Genomic DNA, 17,571 nt, shown 5'->3' with positions numbered 1-17,571 from the left:
TTGAATTTGCTTAAACCCTGATTTATCAAAACTTCAGAATGTACTTCAGGGCTGTGTGCCTGACCATCTGCTAGATAAATTTGAAAATTTTTGATTTAACACAAGTTTTAGAGTTTACAGGAAAATCACAATTTTGATAACATTTTTGCAAACAATGTAGATTTTAATGGAACCTCTAAAAATTATGAATGATTTACAATTTTGAACAGCGCTGATACTGACATTCACTGCTGGAAGTTTGTAGAATTGGAAAGGAAATATCTGCCTATAGAAAGGGTGTACTGACACATGATGTACTGCATATTTGGGAATTTAGAATATAACTAACAAGGAGCTGAGTATCATGCCCCCAGATGCATGTCCAAAGATGTGGCTTACATATTTGTTTTTATATAATGCAGTTGTAGTAGGCTATAAATAGGCAGTTTTTGAAGAAAATACACCCAAAACAGTGAAAATGTGATATTTTTTGGTTTTATCCTCATTTTCAACAAAACTGCAATAATTTGTCATTTTCTATCAAATTCTAATCAAAGTAGCCCATTATTACCATCATCTGGCCAGATTTCAATTTTTACCAATGTCATCTTATAGGTTATAACACACCAAATAGTTGTTGTTCTTTATTCTATATAAAACTGACCTATTTCCAACGGCCGCAGCCCACATCAGGACCCATTTTAAATGTCTGTAACCTATATTTTCTTGAAGAGTATTGTCAATGCTAAATAAAAATCTAAAGAAAAGTGGGGGTCATGTTTGATGCAAGAAAAATAATTTCAGTCAAACACACAAACTGCAAAATCAGCTAAAAAATGAGACCCCAAATTACGCTGGTGGTGTATGATCTAAGTTTCCATGAAAAAATTTGTCATGTTGTTATTTCATTATGAAAATGCTACCTACATATCAAGCATAGATCTGTCATGTGATTTTAGCAAACAAATTGCAAAGGAAATAAGGAAAATAGCTCTACAGAGCAAAAAAACTGAGAACTATTTGTATCCGCCATTATGCGACTAATTTTTTTTTCGCGCCATTTTTCTATTTAGTGTCTGTATGCCATAACATACAAACAGTTGTAATCTCAATCATCACAGCCAAAGTTTTGCTTGAATGTTTTTCTTTTTCATCCCTAGCTGCCTATCCCACAAACAATTTTTGTCTCGAATGACACTCAAAATCTACTGAAGGAACTAAAAAAAGAGATAGGAAAAGCACACAAGCAGGAAAAGCACACAAGCATGAAGACTGCAATAATTAATTATCTTCAGAGACTGATTTTCATAGATTCTGCGGTTAAATCAATTTTAGAAATTCAACCCCAATAAACAAGTAACATTCCCATTTATTTCCTGTTCAAAAGACAAAGCCATGAATTTATATCCTCATGAAATATTTGTTTTAACTCTAACCATGAAATTTAAAGATTCCATAGTATTTTCCTTGTTTTTTTTTTATAGTTTTTTTTCTCAAGTTTTGTTCACATAATCACATGTTCTGAACTTTAAGGACATATAGATCTTGGTCTAAATCTACACCTGGAAGTCTCAAAACATCAATTTGTTCCCAACAACACTTCAACTCAGTATAACAAATGACCTAAGCTGTAACATCTAAAGTCAACCAATCTTCCAAATAATAAACTTGTTAATAAATAAGTTGGTAACATGATTTCTCTTCATTATATACTTACGTTTACATCAAGTTCCAGTATATCACATTCCTGAGACAACAAAGATGACACATTTGGCTTGGTCCTTCCAAAATCACTATGCACAAATTCCTTAACATATCTGTTCTATCGGTGAAGGATCTGTATACTCGATATAATATCACATGATTAATTTTATCTTTACACTTTTCTTCAATGACTTGATATATTTTTTGTTTGTTTTGTAGCTGAAAAAGTTTTTCTTTCAGAACATGAGTTATCCATAAGACATGCTTGATTAACTGACAATTTCTAAGTTGTACAAGTGTACTAACTTTGCTGAGTTATTCTATGAAACATTCTTAAAGTTTTAACTTTACTTCAGCAATGACAACTTGCATGCCATATTATCTTTGGGGCAGCAGGGATTAAAAACCTCTGACCTCTCTAGCACTTGGTTTCTCATTCCCCACTACCCCTAGGGAAAACCCTGTCCCACACAGATAAACATATAATACCTTAACACTTAACAACTTGTGTTTTTTTTTTTTAAAATTCTGGCTTTTTCAATATTAATTTATAGCTTGCATCTGAAATACCTGTTTGACCTAATGTTAGTCTTAGTGTTTGGTTAGTAAACAAGAACATTTCACAATGTTAAATTGTGATTCTGGTGCCTAGATGATGACATATATTCTACAGAAATAGTATACCTGGGTTTGATGTCTAAATGCTGTATAAAATATCTGCTTAATTATTCAGTGCAGGTTAACCCTTACCCTGCTAGATTTCTATGATGAGCTTGTCTATCTTCCAATCTGGACAGTACCAATAACTCATCAACTAGAAATGTGTCCATGGGACACAGATGCTCCCACTACATGACAAAGGACATGCTGATGCTGTCAAAAAAACTCATTTCTCTTCTTAATGACTGTAAGTAAAATATTTTCAGAGCTATGCGTGACGAAACATTAAAATGACAATTTTTCCCTAGGTCAGGGGCCATAACTCCTATAATACTGTAAATGAATTGTGATTAATAAAATATTGTTTAAACCAATACTGAATGAATCTGGACGCGAAACCCCAGGTGCACAACTGCACACGCTGACCAACATTCCTGTAAACTTTGGTGACTCTAGGTCAAATACTTTTGGGGCTACATGCGATACAACATTAAAATGACCAATTTTTAACTAAGACGACTGAATGAATCCGGACGCTAAACCCCAGGTGCACAACTACAACTACACATACTGACCAACATTCCTGTAAAGTCCTGTGACTCTACTTTAAATACTTTTGGAGCTAGGAGCGACACAACATTCTCGTAAGGACGGACGGAAGGACGGACAAGGGCAAATCTATATGCCCCCCGCTAAGTGGGGCCATAAAAAGATACTAGCTGAATAGCGAACAGTGCAGATCATGATCAGACTGCACGAATGTGCAGGCTGATCATGATTTACACTGATCGCAAAGGCAAAATCAATCGTGTCCAGCATGGTAAGGGTTAAAGTCATAAACCGAGACCCAAGATTATATAGGTAATAGTTTGGACAAAAAACTCCGGCATCTGACTGGTTGTATCTGAGCATGAATTTTGAAACTGACCAATGGCAATGCTGTATTTTGAGACTGCTTTTTTTAAACTCCGTTTTATATCCTTAGACCCTTGAAATCTGAAACGCAATAGGCAAAAATCAACAAAAAAGGTTTTCTTTTTCTTGTCTAAATTTTTCTTTGTTTTATCTTTTTAGATTCAATAGTCACAAAATAAATAATGTTAAAGGATACGTTCCAGCTTGTGTAGACATCTCAAGTTGGAAATGATGCTCGTCTCTCCTTGTTGCTATCATCTGATGAATCATCCTGGCACGAGTTGACAAGGGACGCCTGCAAGTAAATGACAAGGGATGATCCAGATGTTTACACAATTAATTAATTTTGATATAATTTATTCAGTATGGTGATAGGTGAACAGTCTTAAAGAACAAATTATGTTTGCCAATATGTCCCTTACATGCCTTGGCTTGTGTTTAAAACAGTTAAATTAGGGAAGATAAAAAAAATCCAGGAAAAGTGCTCTGCAGGCTAACTGGATGTTACTGAAAAATCATTAACCCTCATGGGGGACTAATTTTCCCTGAACTCATGGTTGCACCAATCCATGACATTAAATCCGACTGAACAAATTTTCCTTTCATATTATCTTCAAAAATTAAAATTCATGAATTCATATCCCTATGAAATAACCATTTTATACATAATCACAAAGTTCATGCCCATGAAACAGAATTATCCACATTAGAACACAAAAGTCCAAATGTCACATCCCAAACATTGATGAAAATGGCTCCAGTTAAGCTTTCAAAACCTATCTACGTAGCACTCTAATTAGACTAACCAATGTAGCATTCTAATTGGACCTTAGTACCTATGTAGCACACTAATTGGACCTACCTATGAAGCACTCTAATTGGTGTTTTCTGAAGTATGGTTAAGTCCTGAAAGTATAGAAAGTACCACATGATAAAAAACATTCACAACTTTTAATATTATTATACCCCTTTAGCAAAACTTTTTAGTGTCAAAAACTGTAGTTAAATGGAAAACATCTGTCATGATAAATTTCAAATCTAAACAGATATTTTGAACAAGAGCACCACCTATGGGTGCCATCGCTCATCTGCAAGTGCTGGACAATAAGTGAGAAAAGAGATATAGTTGAGATTTTCTAAGTACAAAAAGGGCCATAATTCTAACAAAATGCAGGTTAGAGTTATGCTTCTTGACCTACACTGTCCCCAAATGATGATAAACATGTGTGCAATGTTTCAACGCTGTAACTCTAATAGTTTTTTGAGAAAAGGTGACCTAAACAAAAAGTTTAACCAATACTCAAATTTTCTAAAAACATTAACAAATAAACTCAAATTTTCTAAGTACAAAAAAGCCCATAATTCTGACAAAATGTATATCAGAGTTATGGCTCTTTGTCTACATAGTCCCCTAATGATGGTAAACAAGTGTGCAAAGTTTCAAAGCTGTAGCTCTTACAGTGTTTGAGAAAAGGTGGACCTAAACAAGAATTTTAACCAACGTGAACGATTGTGTGACGACAATACCTCGTAGACTTTTTTCAAAAATCAGATGAGCCAAAAATTATCTAGGCCTAAAATCACAATTTTCCAGAATGATGTAATAAATGTCATAATTTTCAATGGAACTGGTAAGGAGACTGTAAATATTGTTAGTTGTAGAACTTGATCCACAAATGAGATAAAAAATCAGTATAAACTAACAAGAGGGTCATGATGACCCTGGATCGCTCACCTGAGTAATATGAGCTACACGTTTCAAATGTAAAACTGATGCTAAAATATTAATAAAGTAGGTCAGTAGGTCACATTCATGGTCACTGAAAGTCAGTTTTAAGGTCTGTGTGCAAAACTGTATATGTCATTCAAATTTCAAGGCTGTATCTTAAGAAACAAGAAAGTAGGTCAGTAGGTCAAGGTTACAGTCAAATGACCCCTAATTACTTGGGTTCATTAGGTAATTATAATTAAACAGTCTAGGAAATATGATCAGATAAGTTTTGAAGTATTTTTTTCCTATATAACTCATATAAAAACTAAGTGACCCTCGGGAGGGGCCTCTTTTCACCCCAGGGGCAGAATTTGAATAATCTTGTTAGACAGCTACTAGGCAATGCTACATGCCAAATATCAAAAGCCTAGACCTTGAACTTTCAGTCAAGAAAATTATTAAAAGTTTTGTAAGTCTATGTAAAAAACTTGGGACCCCCAGGGCAGGGCCTCTTTTTACCCCAGGGGCATAATTTGAACAATGTTGGTAGAGGACCACAAGGCAATGCAACATACCAAATATCAAAAGCCTAGGCCTTGTGGTTTCAGAAAAGAAGATTTTTAAAGCTTTTTCCTATATAAGTCTATGTAAAACTTGGGACCCCTGTGGCGGGGCCTTTTTTCACCCCAGGGGCATAATTTGTATAATCTTGGTACAAGACCACAAGGCAATGCTACATACCAAACATCAAAGGCCTAGGTCTTGTGGTTTCAGACAAGAAGATTTTTAAACTTTTTTCCTATACAAGTCTATGTAAAACTTGGGACCCCCCGTGGAGGGGCCGCTTTTTATCCCAGGGGCATAATCTGGTTTTCAAGAAGATTTTTTAATAAAATGTTGACGGCTGACGACAGACGATGGACATTGAGCAGTCACAAAAGCTCACCATGAGCCTTTGGCTCAGGTGAGCTAAAAAGACATGATTCAGGAAAGAGGGGCAGCAACGAACAGTAGGTCAGTGAAGTATGTCAAATTGATATCTGACAAGGTTAGACTACTGTAATAGTGAAGTATGACACATTGCTACTTGACAATGTAGACTACTGTAACAGTAAAGTATGACACACTGCTACTTGACAATGTAAACAACTGTAACACTAAAGTTTGACATGCTGCTACCTGACAATGTGGTCAGACTACTGTAACAGTAAAGTATGACATATTGCTACTTGACAATGTAGACTACTGTAACAGTAAAGTATGACACATTAATTGCTACCTGACAATGTAGACTACTGTAACAGTAAAGTATGACACATTAATTGCTACTTGACAATGTAGACTACTGTAACAGTAAAGTATGACACATTAATTGCTACCTGACAATGTGGTCAGGCTACTGAAACAGTAAAATATGACAAGTTGTTACCTGACAATGTGGATAGACTACTGTAACAGTAAAGTATGACACATTGCTACTTGACAATGTAGACTACTGTAACAGTAAAGTATGACATATTGCTACTTGACAATGTAGACTACTGTAACAGTAAAGTATGACACATTAATTGCTACCTGACAATGTAGACTACTGTAACAGTAAAGTATGACACATTGCTACTTGACAATGTAGACTACTGTAACAGTAAAGTATGACACATTAATTGCTACCTGACAATGTAGACTACTGTAACAGTAAAGTATGACATATTGCTACTTGACAATGTGGTCAGGCTACTGAAACAGTAAAATATGACAAGTTGTTACCTGACAATGTGGATAGACTACTGTAACAGTAAAGTATGACACATTGCTACTTGACAATGTAGACTACTGTAACAGTAAAGTATGACACATTGCTACTTGACAATGTAGACTACTGTAACAGTAAAGTATGACACATTAATTGCTACCTGACAATGTAGACTACTGTAACAGTAAAGTATGACACATTGCTACTTGACAATGTAGACTACTGTAACAGTAAAGTATGACACATTAATTGCTACCTGACAATGTGGTCAGGCTACTGAAACAGTAAAATATGACAAGTTGTTACCTGACAATGTGGATAGACTACTGTAACAGTAAAGTATGACACATTGCTACTTGACAATGTAGACTACTGTAACAGTAAAGCTTGACACGTTGCTACCTGACAATGTGGTCAGACTACTGTAACAGTAAAGTTTGACATATTGCAAACCTGACAATGTGGTCAGACTACTGTAACAGTAAAGTTTGACATATTGCAAATCTGACAATGTGGTCAGACTACTGTAACAGTCAAGTTTGACATGTTGCAACCTGACAATGTGGTCACACTACTATAACAGTAAAGTTTGACACGTTGCAACCTGACAATATGGTCAGACTACTATAACAGTAAAGTCTGACACATTGCTACCTGACAATGTGGCCAGGCTACTGTAACAGTAAAGTTTGCACGTTGCTACCCAACAATGTGGTCAGACTACTGTAACAGTAAAGTTTGACATATTGCAACCTGACAATGTGGTCAGACTACTGTAACAGTAAAGTTTGCATGTTGCTACCTGACAATGTGGTCAGGCTACTGTAACAGTAAAGTTTGCATGTTGCTACCTGACAATGTGGTCAGACTACTGTAACAGTAAAGTTTGACATATTGCAACCTGACAATGTGGTCAGACTACTGTAACAGTAAAGTTTGCATGTTGCTACCTGACAATGTGGTCAGGCTACTGTAACAGTAAAGTCTGCACGTTGCTACCTGACAATGTGGTCAGGCTACTGTAACAGTAAAGTTTGCATGTTGCTACCTGACAATGTGGTCAGACTACTATAACAGTAAAGTTTGACATATTGCAAACCTGACAATGTGGTCAGGCTACTGTAACAGTAAAGTTTGCATGTTGCTACCTGACAATGTGGTCAGGCTACTGTAACAGTAAAGTCTGCACGTTGCTACCTGATAATGTGGTCACACTACTATAACAGTAAAGTATGACACATTGCTACCTGACAATGTGGTCAGACTAAAGTAAAGAATGTCACTTACCTTAATACTTGACAATGTGTTCAGGTGTTCATCTGTAACAGGAAGTTTGGACCAACATAGAGCACTGTATTTCTTCACTTTGTCAATCTCTCCTTCCTTCAAAATATCTGTGTCCTCCCTGGAAAAGAACACACAATTACAAGTAGAGCGCCGTCGGGTAATCTCGGATATAGTTTTAACTCGGATAGTTTTAACCAATCGGCGTTTCCGTTAATTTTAATCATACTCGAAACCTGCAGCGCGCATGAGCAGAGAATATAGCTTTCCTTTTCTGGTTTAAAAGTTTTACGAGTGGGAGTTTTTAAAAACAAGGAACGGAAAGGTCAAGTGTTACAGGTACAGTAATATTTTACATCGAATTTAAACCGTCCGCTAAGCGTACTGCATGTATTGATTTTTTCAGTTTGATTCAACTTCTACGATTACAGTGTATCAGAGTTTAACGTGTGTATTGATTATTTGTAAACACGTGATTCCACCAGATTCTGGAATGTTTGAAGGTCATTTAAGCACAATAGTGTAGGTATCCGGAGACCCGACACAATGTAATATGTTTCGGGTTTTGCCGGATACCTGTTTTTCAAAACTGAAAATGATATTAAATCTTCATCTTGACTGTTGCAAAACAAATAATAATAATAAAAAGTGATTTTTTGCACACATTAGATACGTACTATAATTTTGATCTAGTAGATATAGACATGTTTAATTTAAAGTAAGATACGGCTAGATTCTCTAGCTAACATTTATCTTTTTTATTTCGACAGGATGAGTAGGCAATTGAAAGGGAAACAATACGACAAAGTAGCTCTGCAAAATGCAGTGCATGCTGTTAAGTCAAAATCGATGGGCTATTTAAAGGCATCAAAATTGTACGGTGTCCCAAGAACAACTATCTATGATAAGGTTGTTGGTAAATCATCCGTTGAGAGCTTTCAGGGATCTCCAACTCTTTTATCTTCGGAAGAGGAATCCCGAATCGTTAAGTGGTTGACAGACATGTCGAAAATAGGGTATGGACGTAGTAAACAAGAGCTACTGGACGTTGTGCAAAAAATAATCCGGGCAGATGGTAGACCAAATCGTTGTAAAGATGACAGACCAGGTAAAGATTGGTACTACAGTTTTATGAACAGGCATCCTGAAATTTCGTTAAGATCGCCGAGACAGTTAGGTAAAGAAAGGGCAGTCATTAAACCTGAACATGTTGAAAAGTGGTTCACAGATTTCGAGTCTTTCATTAAGGATACTGTCCCTGATCCAGTCATACTTCTAGACCCAACGCGGCTGTACAACGCCGATGAGACAGGGTTCAGTATGTGTCCAAAAACGGGGCATGTTCTGGGTCTAAGAGGTGCAAAATCGGTTTATAATATAACTGCGTCAGATAGATCACAGATAACAGTTATGGCTGGAATGAGCGCCGCTGCTCATTATCTGCGCCCGATGATAGTGTTTGCTGGGCAGAGATTTACCAGAAATATGTTAGAGGGGTTTGATGATGCAGTATTGGGGAGGTCAGAAAACGGATGGATGGATAGTGAATTGTTTGTCATGTGGCTGAAAACCGTTTTCATCCCAGATATAGAAGAAAGGCAGGTGAAAAAGCCAGTAATTTTGTTTGTTGATGGACATAAAACACATATGACTATTGAAGCATCTGATGTATGTAAAGATAATGGGATCATATTATATTGCCTGCTGGAACATGCTAGTCATCTAATGCAGCCATGTGATCTAAGACTGTTTTCGTCCCTAAAGGAAACATGGAAATCTTCTTTACGTGAATGGCAGATAGATCATGTAGGTCAGTATGTGACAAAGTTTGAATTTGCTGCGATATTCAAAAAGGCATGGGTAAATGCATCAAAGGTTGAGAATGCTGTGAATGGATTCAGAGACGCAGGCCTTTTTCCATTAGATAAAGACAAAGTATTAAAGACTGACAAGTTTCAAACAAGCATTCTGTTCAGACAAAAAGAAAGTAAATCAAATGAACAGAAGATAATAGAACAACTGAACAGACAGAAACAGCCCAAGATGAAGAAAGCAGACCAGACACTCAGATGAGACAAGTAGAACAAACAGTTGCAAAACAGAATGAAACCCGTCAGATGGTTAATAAAGAGAAACAGACTGAGAATGAAAAGCAAGATGAAGCATCGAAGGAGAAGGAGAATATTGACCCAAAGTCGATAATTACAGTAAACGTAAAAGTCACCACTGATAATAGTTTAAGTCCGCAACCTTCAACATCGGGGGCTGCATCGCCAATGAGCAAGATCCTGAATATTCCGAAGCCTAAAACAACAAAGAAGAGAAGTTTCAAAAGAGAAATATTGCCAAAAGCAATTACAGGGGAAGAATTTCGTAAAATACTGAGTGAAAAAAAGAGAAAGAAGGAGGAAGAGGAGGCTGAAAAGCAAAGGCGCAAAGTGCAAAGGGAACAAAAACGTCTTGAAAGGGAAAAAGAGAAACAAATTAAGGCCGAGCAGCGACTTCTGAAGAAAAAACAGAAGGAGGAGGAAAAGGAAAAATTGGCCAAAATGAAAAGTATCATTAAAAAAATAAAAAAGACCGAGGTCGTATATTCTGATGACGAAGGTAGTGATTTCTCCGTGCAGGACGACTCCGATGATAACATGCCGATTGACCCAAACAAGTGTTACAGATGCGATGGTACTGATGATGATTCTGGGTGGATTGGTTGTCAGCGTTGTTTCCGTTTCTTTCATAGAAAATGTACAGATATTGAGTTTGAAATAATGTCAGAGGAGGAGATTCAAGGGTTTCCTTTTGAATGTCTCTACTGTTAAATACTGCAGCCGTGTTATGCAATGAAACTCTGAAACTCGTTAAAAGTGTATTGTCATAAATTGGGTTTCTGTTAACATACGAAAATGAAAAAAAAAGTGTCATAAATCATGTTTCTATGAAGCAACGAAATGGAAAAATAATATTTTCATTAAAATATGTTTCTGTTAAACTACGAAATGTTGTCATAAGTCTGATTTCTGTTAACTTAGGACAATGAACAAAATATTGTCATAAATTAGGTTTCTGTTAAGCTACGAAATTGAAAGTTTATTGTCATATCATATTTCTGTTTAGCTACGAAATGTAAGAGTTCATTGTCATAAATCATGTTTCTGTTTAGCTACGAAATGTAAAAGTTTATTGTCATAAATCATGTTTCTGTTTAACTAAGAAATAGAATACTTGCACTGTTTCTAAAAGACACTTGTTACATTATTTTTTAAAAATATTTTTAGTATCCGAGATTACCCGCACTATCCGACTTTACCCGAAATTAAACTGGCGCATGGTTCCCTGTTTACAGATGCGTTCCGTTTATATAGCATATTGGAAACTAGAGTCAAAGGCCGGTAAGAAGCTCCTTTTATTTTTCGGATATATGGCGGCGCGAAATTCTACTTGTTTTCCCAAATATGTCTTTGAAGACATAAAGTATCCGGAAATACCCGACGGCGCTCTACTGTTATAATAATCATTTCATATAAATCATGTCCTAACATATAACTGTAACAAATTAATACTTTTGAATAAAACATTAGTTTAGTTCATACTTATTTGTTTTAGCTCGATTGTGATGAAAGCTTCAAGCTTACTGTAACCACTCTCGAGTCTGCTTCCTGGAAAAACCAGTACTGGTATCATATGAGGTCATGGTCATGACCCCAGTGGGGCTCGAACATACGACCCCTGGATTGAGCGGCTGACACCTATCCACTTGACCACTGCTCCCTTTAAAACATTACAGAAAACACCTTCCACAGAAAATGTTTAATTTGTAAAATGTATGTATCTCATATGGCCTTATGAAGTATGTTAACAAGGTCAAGTAACTGAGTGAGAAGATCTCTGGAATATTCCACATTCGATGTAAATACATTTCATGCAAAGAATGTCAAAAAATGCAGTCAACTGGGTGTTGGGACCTCTAGAATATTCCACATTTAAGGTCAATATATTTCATGGGAATTGTAATGCAACAGCTGAACAGCCAATCCGGTGTTAAACAGTTTGTCAAGAGAAAAGGCCAAACTTGCTATTTATCATAGGTGAACACTTAATACAGGTAGTGATTTTTTAAGGAGAATAAATTTTACCAGTGGAAACTGTAATACATGTTTATAAAATGTGGTCAAAGTATGCATAATGTATGTGGTTACTATTCACTGAAAGTTACTACTATTTTAAGATCAACTCAAACACAAAAAGGACATAGAATGCAGTCTGCCAATCTAAAAAATCACACTTCAAACCTTCTCTTATAGTGAATGACAACATCTACACATTTCAACACATTACTATTTCAAGCAAAGCAGCTGTTGGGTATTTAATCCCTTTATACATAATGGATGCAGTAGATTTTATTCAAATATTATCATCAAAACACAGAGACATAAAGAATTTAAATAAACCTAAAATAAATATTAGTTTTGAACCATTTACAAACATTAAGTCAGTTCTATCTTGTAATGTTTTATATTCTTAATACTAACCTGTGCTTTTGCAGCTGAACTTCAGTGCCTAAAACTATCATTTAAATAAGTCAATATTTCTTGTTTGTGTTATTCCAGTTTCAATTCTATAACCTTTAAAATATCCGCAGCACTAACAAGCATATCTAACATCTTCTGTTGATTTATTGCCAGAGCCAACGTGGTGTTAGTTAATATTAAACGGGATCAGAAGATACAACTGGAAATGAAAAACAGCGGCCACTGACTGCATGAAGAAGGTGGTTGTTAATGCAGTAATTAAAAGGAGGAAAACTGTCAAGTAGAATTCAAAGTGACAGTTAATGACAGGTGACCACTTACGAAAAGTGACTGTTTATATTTAGTTTTACTGAAGGAAATCATGTTACAGAGTAAATATGGAACCATTGCCGCATTGGTATAAATTCAAACAGAAGTATGCAACAGTCTTTGCTGTTTTAGTCTGGAGGCCTCTGTACCATCAAGCAGAATAATGAACCAGAGATAGGTCTATGAAAGCATGCCTCAGATCCGTTTGGTGAACATCAATCAAGCAATTCCAGGGCACCAGCTGTTAAAAGGAAACTGTTAGCACCAATATATCATACACCTATTATAACAGCTCACAGCAACTGTGTGTACATGTGAGCTACAAATGGAGTGTTCGAGTAATCTGACTATAAACTTACTTGCTAACTATCTGTAGATCTCTGCATTTAATGTCTTTTGTACTTGCATTTAGCACCTGAAAAAATAAATGCTCTTTAATGCAGAACTTAAAATGATGCTGTATACAAAGTTTGATGAAGATCCACCAACGGCTCACGCAAAGTTGTTTACTGTATTTCTATTTTCATCTCTAGTGGCCTTAGTCAACCATTTATTTAAACTGGGGAGAGGACCTTACAATGATGCTGCAGACAAAGTTTGATGAAGATCCAGCACATAAGTTTAAGAGGAAAAGTTGTTTAAAGGTATTTCTAGTTTGACTCTAGTGGCCCTAAAAAGGACCAAACTCCCCTATTTGAATAAATTCAAGAGAGGACCTTACAATTATGTTACAGATAAAGTCTGATGAAGACCATCAAGCAGTTCATGAGAAGAAGTTGTTGAAAGGTATTTCTATTTATAGCATTAGTGCCCCCATTCTAAACAATTTGGGAGAGGACTTTATAATGATACTATAGGTCAAGTTTGATGAAGATCCATCAAGCAGTTTATAAGAAGTCATCTAAAGGTATTACTAGTCTTAGCTCTAGTGGACTCTAAAAGGGGCCAAGCTCTTCTATTTGAACAAAAAAGGGAGAGGGCTTTACAACGATGTTAAAAATCATGTCCGATGAAGATCCATCAAGCGGTTCATGAGGAGAAAACATTTAAAGCTATTTCTAGTTTTAGCTCTAGTGACCTCTAAAAGAGGCCAAGTGCCTCCATTTGAACAAACATGAAAGAGGACTTTATTATGATGCAACAGATCAAGTCCAAGATCAATCCAGCAGTCCATGAGAAAAAACTGTCTAAAGGTATTTCTATTTATAGTTCTAGCAATCCCCTAGAAGGGGCCAAGCACCCCTTTTGAACAAATTTGAGAAAGGATCTTACAATGATGCTACAAGTCAACTTTGATGAAGATCTACCAAACGGTTCATGAGAAGAAGTTGTTTAAAGGTATTTCTAATTTTAGCTCTAGGGGCTCTATTAAAGGACCAAGATGCCCCCTATGAGTAAATTTGGAAGAGGACCTTACAATGATGCTACAGAAATGTAAGATGAAGATCCATCAAGTGTTTCATGAGGAAAAATTGTTAAAAGGTATTCCTATTTTAAGCTCAATCATTTCAACAAACTTGATAAAGGACCATGCCAGGATGCTACTGTTCAAGTTTGGTGTAATTCTTTCTGACAGTTTAAGAGAAGATGTCATCTGAAGGAAAGTGCGGATGGATGGATGGATGGATGGATGGATGGATGATGGACGGATGGATGGACACCAGATGTACGATAGACAGTGAGTGACCAAAATAGCTCATCCCAAGTATTTCGTGCTCAGGAGAGCTAAAATTGCAAAGTAGAATCATAAAACCTGTGTAATGCTTGTCAGACCAGCACAGTGAACAAGTTTGTGAAGTTTCAATCTATTCCTGCCAACAGTTAGAAATATCAGTGTACATAAAAACCTTACCCCAAAATGCTAAGTCAACACAAGAGGGTCATGATGACCCTGCACTGCTCACCTGAGTGATATGAGCTACATGTTTCAAATGTCAAACTAATGCTAAAATGTTAAGAAAGTAGGTCAGTAGGTCACATTCATGGTCAATGAAAGTCAGTTTTAAGATTGGTGTGCAAAACAGTGTATGTCATCCAAATTTCAAGGATGTATCTTAAAAAACAAGAAAGTAGGTCAGCAGGTCAAGGTCACAGTCATGTGACCCCCATATTACATTAGTCTAGGAAACAGGATCAGATAATTTTTTAAGTATTTTTTCCTATATAACTCATATAATAACTAAGTAACCCCGGGGCGGGGCCTCTTTTCACCTCAGGGGCATAATTTGAACAATTTAGATTGAGAACTACTAAATAATGCAGCATACCAAACATTTTAAGCCTAGGCCTTGCAGTTTCAGACAAGAAGATTTTTAAAAAAATTCTATAATAGGTCTATGTAAAACATGGGACCCCTTGGGCGGGGCCTCTTTTCACCTCAGGGTAATAATTTCAATAATATTGGTAGAGGACCACTAGGCAATACAACATACCAAATACCAAAAGGCCTTTCAGTTTCAGAAAAGAAGATTTTTCCTGTATAAGTATGTGTAAAACTTGGGACCCCCAGGGGGTGGCTTCTTTTAACCCAAGGGGTATAATCTGAACAATTTACGTAGAGGACCATAAGACAATGCTACATACCAAATATCAAGGGCATAGGTCTTGTGGTTTCAGAAAAGAAGATTTTTAAACGTTTTTCCTTTACAAGTCTATTCAAAACTTGGGACCCCCAAGGCGGGGCCATATTTGACCCTAGGGGGATAATTTGAACAATCTTGGTAGCGGACCAATAGATGATGCTACATACCAGATATCAAAGCCCTAGGCCCTGTGATTTTGGCCAAGAAGGTTTTTAAAGTTTTTCCTTTCGGGTGCACAGTTCTGCATGGATTACAATTCTCTGGGCAATTTTGAAAGGGGGCCCACTCAAGGATCATTTCTGTGAGTTTGGTGTAAATATGCCAAGTGGTTTTGAAGAAGATTTTTTTTATAAATGTTGACACACAATGCACGACAGACCATGGACAACGAGCGGTCAAAAAAGCTCACCTTGAACCTTTGGTTCAGGTGAGCTTAAAAGGGGCATAACCTCGTAACAAAGCAAATAGAGTTATGAAAGCTGTGCACTTCATGCAAGATTCTAACAGTGAAGTGTCAATCCATTCTGAAATTCCATCTTACCTACAAAAGTTAGCTGAATTGGGACACTGATGCCCGAGTAGAAGCTGACAAATGGGTGAGTGCAATAGCTCCATCTATTCTTAAAACAGCTGAGCTGAAAATGCAGTCAAGATTTGTTTTAAGGCAAAACGTACCTCCTGCATAACTGCCATCTGTTCCTGTGTAAATTCCCTCCTTCTTGGGTTAACTAACTCTAATACAAATGGCCGTCCTAAAATTAATGAAACTCATTTTTATCTGTCAATGTTTTTTTTTTTTTGTTTTTTTTTTAATAGAAAGTGAGTTTTTAACCTTACGCCTCTGGCGGCAAGTGATTCTACCATTATCATGGTCTGCTCTGCTCGCTATTCAGTCAGTAAATTTTCAGTGAATACCCCTTCGAATAATGAATGGTACTGCCCAAACTGAATTCTGGACCAGTTAATTTTAGAAATTTAGCAGGCTAAAGATGAAATAGATGGCGGCTACACTTAATAATCTTTTAGGTGAATTTCTCTGAATGTCCGTATAATTTTCAATCAATACATGTTTTAGTGAATTATTGAAATATTAATGCTGATATACACTGTGAACTTTCAAATATATTTCTCACTAGAACAAAAATACATAAAGGTAAACCTTGGCTATAAGCATTTAAAAAGACACACACAAAAAAAATATTTTTTTTGTTTTACATAAGTTCAAAACATCTTCACCTGTGAACACCAAATCTTAGCCACTCAAGAAAATACGTAATCTTTTATTCACTCAGCAAGAAAAATATATTTTGATATTACACTGAAACAAACAAATATTCTCAATATATTTTTAAGTTTTAAAGGTCTTGATGCTTTTCTGTGTATGTGTGACAACAAAATATATATTCACCATTTCCAAGCATTAGAACATCAACATCCTCTCTGCCCGATGATGAAAACTTGATCTCTGAAATTACACAATATGTCTTCTATAATAATTCAGTATTGCACACAAATAAACAGTTAGCTCTACAGTACTATTAACCTTTAACTTTGCAACATGTTACTAGCCTCAGAATTTTTTCCACAATTCTGAAATTTATAGTAACTTTTGGAAATGCATTTTTGTATGTTTTTACATAAACTTTTATTATACAACAGAAATTCAATGCACAAAACTGCATTTCATGCACTGAAGAGGCAATCACAAAAAGTATGAAGTCTATTCTTCAGAAGTTTTCAAAATATCTAATGTAAAGATTGTCACGGGTCGACTCTGAATTAGGTACTTACGGAAGGACTGATTACTGGCATATACATAATCAGCAGTTACCTAAATATCTACTATGCTTGTTTTTCATATGAGCCGTGCCATGAGAAAACCAACATAGTGGCTTTGCAACCAGCATGGATCCAGACCAGCCTGCGCATCCGCGCAGTCTGGTCAGGATCCATGCTGTTCACTTTCAAAGCCTATTGGAATTAGAGAAACCGTTAGCGAACAGCATGGATCCTGACCAGACTGCGCGGATGCGCAGGCTGGTCTGGATCCATGCTGGTCGCAAAGCCACTATGTTGGTTTTCCCATGGCACAGCTCATACAGTTAATGAGCAGCCATTGTTTTACTGGAATATAACATAACAGGA

At 36.3% G+C, this 17,571-nt stretch overlaps 1 protein-coding gene across 1 annotated transcript in view; it reads right to left on the bottom strand.

Moving 5' to 3' along the window:
- The window catches only part of LOC128551455 (tRNA pseudouridine synthase Pus10-like), a 29,703-nt gene that overhangs the window by 7,773 nt on the left and 4,359 nt on the right, over positions 1–17,571 (bottom strand). The window contains exons 6-12 of the mRNA XM_053532314.1: positions 16,835–16,891; positions 16,102–16,178; positions 13,204–13,259; positions 8,010–8,127; positions 4,121–4,164; positions 3,455–3,553; positions 1,697–1,796 (exon numbers count right to left, since the gene is read on the bottom strand). Coding sequence (XP_053388289.1) covers positions 1,697–1,796; positions 3,455–3,553; positions 4,121–4,164; positions 8,010–8,127; positions 13,204–13,259; positions 16,102–16,178; positions 16,835–16,891 — 551 coding nt within the window. The remainder of the gene's footprint in view (positions 1–1,696; positions 1,797–3,454; positions 3,554–4,120; positions 4,165–8,009; positions 8,128–13,203; positions 13,260–16,101; positions 16,179–16,834; positions 16,892–17,571) is intronic.

The sequence above is a fragment of the Mercenaria mercenaria genome, unplaced genomic scaffold (assembly GCF_021730395.1).
Source record: "Mercenaria mercenaria strain notata unplaced genomic scaffold, MADL_Memer_1 contig_1101, whole genome shotgun sequence".
NCBI classification, from domain to species: domain Eukaryota; kingdom Metazoa; phylum Mollusca; class Bivalvia; order Venerida; family Veneridae; genus Mercenaria; species Mercenaria mercenaria.
Note: the sequence above shows the minus strand (reverse complement) of the source record. Positions and strands in the feature narration are given on the sequence as shown.